Below are 7,500 nucleotides of genomic sequence, written 5' to 3' on the forward strand. Positions count from 1 at the left end.
CTGGCACGCGCAGACAGGTGAGGAGGAGGAAAGGCAAGATGCATTTGGCAGGTGTAGACAATGTCTAGTTGTCTGTAAGCCTAAAAATATTTGATCCATTGTTCTAATCAAATATGTCTGTATTCGCAGGTCTTGAACGCGGCGACGGTGTGTTCGGCCCACTCATTGTGCACCAGTCACATGAAAATGATCCTTACCAAAAATTGGCACAACATATCATGACGGTATGAGCTTCGTTATAAATGTGTATGCATATGCATACGCATGCACACAAACACACACACACACACACACACACACACACACACTTGTGTGTATGTGGAGGGTGCTCACAAATACTTCGAATATACAACATTGTTGTGGGCTAAGTGTTGCAGATTCACATACAGTATATGACGAGTTGGGCAAACAGAAAGAAGCAACGGCGTAAAATTATAATACCATACATTACAAATGAACAAAAATCGACAACAATGCAGCACATTAAAAATAGTACATCAAACAAGACCTTTACTTCCAGATCAATGACTGGTTCCACTCCTCGACGCAGTCCAAGTATGTCCTCCAGCAGCACAGCAACCAGGAGGCCAAACCCAAGTCAATTCTGATCAACGGCCGCGGACCCCAGAAGGTACACCAAATACCTGACCTTGAATGTTATTGTACATGTGATTCATTGATAGTCCTCTTTCATCACCGTCTTATCCTTAATGCAATATATCATTAGGACATTGTCAGACATTATGTCTCATATGTATATTTAACGATGTGTTAAGTGACTGAATTGCTTTATGATATGTGTCTTATATTCCAGCACGACGCGGATGAAGTCGCTCGAGTCCCGTACTCAAAGTTCATAGTGGCTAATGGTAAGACAAGCAAATTATTGCAACGGAGAGGGATTTATATATAAAGCTTGACTGCAATATACATGGATATACACACAGGTAGACAGATGGGTTAGTTCACACACAAACACACACACACACACACACACACACACACACACACACATATATATATATATATATATATATATATATATATATATATATATATATATATATATATACAGAGAGAGAGAGAGAGAGGCAGAAAGACAGACTGGGTACAGAAAGATTGAGAACGAGAGATACACAAAGAGAACCCCAGCCCACCCACAATTAACGCTTCTCGCCCTTTCCTCCTCCTCCTCCTCCTCCTCCACCCCACAGACACCCGCTACCGCATGCGAGTCATCAACGCTGCGGTCACCAATTGCCCCGTGACTGTGACAGTGGACAGCCATGACTTCGTTCTCCTCGCGGCAGATGGCAGCCTCGTGTCGCCCATGAACACCACGTCACTCCTCATCTATCCAGGTAATGCAGCGAAGGCCAATAAGTCGTAAGTTACAAAAATTAGTAAGTTATGATTCAGTTTAGTTAATTAATCAACTTATTTAATCGGAATTCTAAGTTCAGGTCAGTTAGAAAACATAAAAGCTTAACCCCTAGAAAAACACAACCCTTTGATTCTCAAATTTAAACAAAATCTTATTTTATTGTTTATTTCTTTTTCCACTTCTCCCATCACAAAAAAAAAAACTTCCTTTCTTACCCAGGCGAGAGATACGACGTACTGATCGCTGCGGAGCAACAGACCTCTCCTGACGGCGGCGTCTTCTGGGTCCGCGTGCAGGGAGGGAACGACTGTGGGCACCTTCAGCAGTACGCACTTCTCCAGTACCTGCCCACGAACTTCTCCTTCGCCGAAGCTCCGCCCGCCGTCCCTCCGCAGACCACGCCCACTCCCAAAACACCACCTGCGCCAGGATCGGTGTGTTGTCCTGTTGTCTTTAAACAGCAATCCAGAATCGAATTAGTTATGCTGTCTGTGTGAACTGGCTTATTTTTTTCCTATAAAGTTTTCGCCCTTTCTGTTACTAAAGCTTTTCTTCATTGGGAATATAATTTCTTACATTCATACCTAAGTAAACGTCTTTTACATACTAGCACTTAACTCATTATTTTTGTTTAACCTTAATTTTCAATCCACTCATTTATCTATCTCTGCACGGCTTCCTTTCGGGAAAAAAATGATTTTGTCAATGTCCCCCAAATCAAACGATACATGACACGGCCTAAAACCGCAACCCTCACCAACAGCAAGACTTCAGCGGGGCATGTGGCACCGAGGGGCAGCGTTGTGTCACTGGTCTCAGGTCACCCGCCGATCTGCCAGCCTCCCTTCAGGTCACCAAAGCAAATACAACATTCTACCTTGCCTTCTCCTCCAAGCAAATTCACAACGAGAATTTCTACTCCATTCTCCTCTACGACATCTATGAAGGTAGAAAGACGTATATGAATCTCGGGAGAAAATGTCCGAAAAGATACGTTATGGAAATGTAGAAAGATGGTACCGTTTCTAAATCCTTATCTTGCCTATGCATTCCGTAATTCTCTTTAACCAATTTGACCGATTTATCCCCTTCCCGTATATTCTCATGGCTGAATCCAAGAAGGCAAAAATTTCCAGCCTTTATTTCAGATTTCACAAACCACGGAATCCATTTCAGAGACCGACCCTACGAAGCGACTGTCAACACCCCAGATCAACAGCCTGAGCTTCCGAGCACCGCCCATCCCCCTCCTGGTCAACCACCGCCCACTCAAATCCGAGAACTGCAGCAGCGAGGGCGTGAGGCGAGGGCACTGCACCGCCGACTTCTGCGAGTGCCTCCACGTCCTGCAGGTTTCGATTGGGGCCGTCGTGGACCTCGTGCTCATCGGAGAGGGTGGGTGGATGCCAAATCGGTCTTTGGGTTTACTCTTGTTAGGGTCGAAACTCCCATTTTGTACACAGAATTATTTAATTTCATGGTCGGTAGTGTTTAATGTTATAAATATCTAACCGGCAAGAAGAGAAAATAACATATACGATCTTGATTGTGTGTTATTTATCATTAACGCATAAAAGCGCAATTTCGCGAATTATCCTTCATGATAAATCAACGAGGCCATGGGCATAACGCTAGCATATAACTAAACCATTGAACACTAACATACGACCCGACTCTTCCCTAGGACCCGCTAATGGGACTTCCCAGGTGGTGCATCTCCACGGCTTCAAGTTCTGGGTCCTGTCTCAAGTGGCGGCCGAAGACGTACCCACGCCGACCATGACGACTACGACTACGACTACCACCACAACGACCCCATCCCCCAACGGAGATTCAGAAGACAGCGCTGATATTCCCCTTGTAGGCGACGAGCTTGTAAGCGGCGAGCTTGTAGGCGACGAGTATCTCTCAAGGGATAAGGTGATGCAACTTGACACGGAAGGGAAGCTGAAACGGTACGTATTGGACCCCGTGGCCAAGGATACCGTCACTATTCCGCCAGGAGGGTACACCATCGTCAGGATCGTCGCCGAGAATCCCGGTAAATCGAGGCTTTTTTTCTTTCCCTCTGCCCCTCTCTGAAATATGAAAGCCCCCCCCCCCCAATGAAGAAGAAAAAAGTAATTAATGAATTGCGTTCACTGAATTTATGATCAGCGCTTTCTGAATTAATAACAGCTATTTCTTCATTAATGAAATACATTTTCTGAATATTTTTTCTTAATCTAAGAACTACATTCATTTAATTATGAACTACATTTCCCCCAATTCATAGACCATTTCTTAATACATAATTGATTTTCCTTAACACAGGATTCTGGATGCTTGAGAGTCAGGTCCTCTTCAATGCAATGGCGGGCCAGAGCCTTATCTTGCAAGTCGGCAACACTGCAGATTTCCCTAAAGCACCAAAAGACTTCCCCTCGTGTTAAATCTGTTAAATCATTTATTTTACGGTTTTCTTCCTCTCTGTCTGCCGCTTTTTCTTTCCCTTATCTAATAATCTTCTTCCTATCCTTCTACTCTTCTGTCTCATCTACTTTTTTATGCATAATCTTTGCATATTTCCTATTCATAAATCCTACATTCTCTATCATTCCGTCCGTGTCTTTCCTACTAATCAGATCTCTCTCTCTCTCTCTCTCTCTCTCTCTCTCTCTCTCTCTCTCTCTCTCTCTCTCTCTCTCTCTCTCTCTCTCTCTCTCTCTCTCTCTCTCTCATCTAGTCCTTGCATTTTATTTTCCATAAGCCGAGGGTCTTTCTTCTCCCGTGTTGTAGTGATAGTCTCGTAACTACTGTAGTCGTACTAGAAAATAATTCATAATTCCCAGCACAAGAAAGTAGTTTGGAGGAAGTGCGGGTATGCTCACGCTATTTTATTACTTAGTAAGAAAAATAACGAATGAAAACAATTTATTCACGCGACGATTTCTATCAATTTCGTAAATATGTGGAGGTTATTTCATAAGACATAGCATTAAGTAGAAATAGTGTCCTACATGACGGAGGAAAATAACCTGTTATCCATTTAAAAGTGGGGAAACAGGAGTATGACATGTTAACTGTCGTACTCAAGGAGGTAAATGATGGTGTAATAGGGACGCGTCACTTATTTTTTATTAATTTCATATTCTCATCTTTTAAAATATGGTTATTTCTAGACTTAATTCTATTCTATATGGTGTACAACAAACTATACTGTACCTTAGGTAATATCCCTTCAGAATGATAAATAAAATTATAAAAATAAAATATATATGTTTATGTATCCTAAAAAAAACTGACGAAAGAAAACCAAAATATGAAGAAACGATAATCTCTTTTGAAGATAAATACTCCAGATTCTACATAAAGTCAATGATGTACAGGTATTAAATATATTATATCAATAAATTCCAATCCACACACGTGAGCATTCTCTAAAGTACTCGCAGACCACATAACTTGGAACCGATCCAGACTGAAGCCGTGAACGCAAGCTTCTGAGATCTTTGCAAACAAGCCGCGCAAGAGTTCCTGTTATAATATATGTGTTTTAGTTTGTTATTTACTTTTTTAGTTCATTATTACTTTTTTGTTAGGGATATATATTTAATTATATTTCGTACCCTGCCCGTGAGAAAAAAAAATCAAGATTCATTGACCGCAGTTTGAAAAGCCAACCTCCCACCCCCTCAAAAAAAAATAATAATAATAATAAATAAATAAAAAATAATAATAATAATAATGAAATAAATAAGAATAATAAAAAGGAATTCAGGAGCCAGTTAAAAGGAATCTCGCCTTGGAAGGGAAAACAGAACCTTAACAGTGCCCATAAATGTTAACATATGAGCTGAGTAAACAGGTCGCTTTCATGTATTTCGAAATTCATAACATTATCGCTGATAGCATGTATACCTTGACGGCGATTTACGTAATAAAAGAGGGAGACGCATAAAGTATTCACACAAATAAAATCGAAAATAAAGAGATAAATTTCATTCAGATTCATCATGGCGAAATGCCGTTTTACTAAGAACTGTCTATGTAGAGGAATCATCATCGAGAATCCGAGATTAAATCCTAGATTCCAACTGCAAAGTCGGTGTAATTAATGAATTTATAATGAACCCCAAGACAGAGATGGGCTGTCAAGAAATTAATTAGGCTGAATCTAAGCCGGTAGCGAGTGGTTCACTTGAGTATCCGCACGAAACTAAAATATCAAAAATAAAAATTATGGTGTGATTTTTTAAAATCTTTGGTGATGTGCGCCATTATGCATTCTAAAAAAGAACAGTAAAAATAGGAAACACTGAGATCAAACAAGCATTTCTAAGTGTATGTTGCAAGGTTGATACAACTACCACGTATAACCCTTTTGCATTTGTTAAGCATACAAGCGAAACACGAAACATACATATACACAATATACATTGTTAATCTATTTGTACCTTTTTTCTTTACTGAGAGCTTAGACTTTTCAGTAAAGAAAATAAGTACAAATAGATTAACAATATGTATATTATGTATATGTATTTATATATGTGTGTATATGGTAGTAAAACCCCCAAAGCACAAATTATATTTATTGCAGAAAGTGAGACAACAGTTTCATCTTCGATATCAACACGGTTGAGTGTTTTTCCCTTCATTTGCGTGTATACATACATATATATATATATATATATATATATATATATATATATATATATATATATATATATATATATTATAAACAAATATATACAATTACATGCATATATATATATATATATATATATATATGCATACATACATATATAGACAGATGTACGCACATACATACACACATATATATACTTAATATATATATATATATATATATATATATATATATTGTGTGTGTGGTAGTTTTTGTGTGTGCGTGTGCGCGCGCGCACGCGTGTGTGTGTGTGTGTACACACTTAGGGTTACCGTGTGTGTGTGTGTGTGTTCATGTATGTATATGTGTGTGTGTGTGTGTACACACTTAGGGTTACCGTGTGTGTGTGTGTGTTCATGTATGTGTGTATGTGTGTGTGTGTGTGTGTGTGTGTGTGTGTGTGTGTGTGTGTGTGTGTGTGCATATATATGCATATATATATTATATTTATATATATATATATATATATATATATATATATATATGTGTGTGTGTGTGTGTGTGTGTGTGTGTGTGTGTGTGTGTGTGTGAATGTATATGTATGTATGTATATATATACATATATGTCTATACATATATAAATATACATATATGTCTATACATATATATATTCTATATATCCATATATATTTATATGTATATATACATATATGTATATAGGTGATATATATGTGTATATACACATATAATATGCATATATACATATATATATATACATATATGCATATATATATAATATATATATATACATATATGTGTATATATAAACATATATATACATATATATATACATGTGTATATATAAACATATATAAACATATACATATACATATACATTTATATTAATATATAAATGCATATGTATGTGTATATATATATATGTATATATATGTATATATATGTATGTATATCTATATCTATGTTTATACACACACACACACACACACACACACATATATATATATATATATATATATATATATATATATATATATATATATATAAACATACATAAATGTATATATACATATAAATATATATAAACATACATATACATATATATAAATACACACATACACAAATACATACATATATATATATATATATATATATATATATATACATATATATAATTTCATTTGTATCTACCAGTTTCACACTCACGCACACATACCTATATGCGCATGTGTATTCGCATGCATATACATATGTTTATGCATATATACATATGCATATACATACACATACACGGAATAAGCTTACAAAGATATTCTCTTAGATACATTGTCAACCTACCATTGCAAACACACCATTCCGCTACAGCAAAGAAAATCACAAAGGTAGTCTTTTTCACATCACATATCGGCCTGATGGTCTAGGGGTATGATTCTCGCTTTGGGTGCGAGAGGTCCCGGGTTCAAATCCCGGTCAGGCCCAGATTTTGTCTCAA

At 37.4% G+C, this 7,500-nt stretch overlaps 1 protein-coding gene and 1 non-coding gene across 2 annotated transcripts in view; both read left to right on the forward strand.

The window, feature by feature from the left end:
• LOC113802821 (uncharacterized) overlaps window positions 1-4,636 on the forward strand; it is a 19,884-nt gene extending 15,248 nt beyond the window's left edge. Inside the window, exons 5-14 of the mRNA XM_027353449.2 lie at window positions 1-17; window positions 130-224; window positions 521-631; window positions 815-869; window positions 1,215-1,361; window positions 1,604-1,818; window positions 2,148-2,331; window positions 2,561-2,779; window positions 3,069-3,425; window positions 3,698-4,636. The exon at window positions 1-17 is cut by the window's left edge and continues 221 nt beyond it. Of these exons, the coding sequence (XP_027209250.2) occupies window positions 1-17; window positions 130-224; window positions 521-631; window positions 815-869; window positions 1,215-1,361; window positions 1,604-1,818; window positions 2,148-2,331; window positions 2,561-2,779; window positions 3,069-3,425; window positions 3,698-3,816 (1,519 nt within the window). The 3' untranslated portion in view covers window positions 3,817-4,636. The remainder of the gene's footprint in view (window positions 18-129; window positions 225-520; window positions 632-814; window positions 870-1,214; window positions 1,362-1,603; window positions 1,819-2,147; window positions 2,332-2,560; window positions 2,780-3,068; window positions 3,426-3,697) is intronic.
• A 2,778-nt stretch (window positions 4,637-7,414) lies between these two features.
• TRNAP-UGG (transfer RNA proline (anticodon UGG)) lies at window positions 7,415-7,486 on the forward strand. The gene has a single exon. It is a non-coding gene; the product is annotated as a tRNA-Pro (tRNA).
• The last annotated feature ends 14 nt before the right edge of the window (window positions 7,487-7,500 follow it).

The sequence above is a fragment of the Penaeus vannamei genome, chromosome 2 (assembly GCF_042767895.1).
Source record: "Penaeus vannamei isolate JL-2024 chromosome 2, ASM4276789v1, whole genome shotgun sequence".
NCBI classification, from domain to species: Eukaryota; Metazoa; Arthropoda; class Malacostraca; order Decapoda; family Penaeidae; genus Penaeus; species Penaeus vannamei.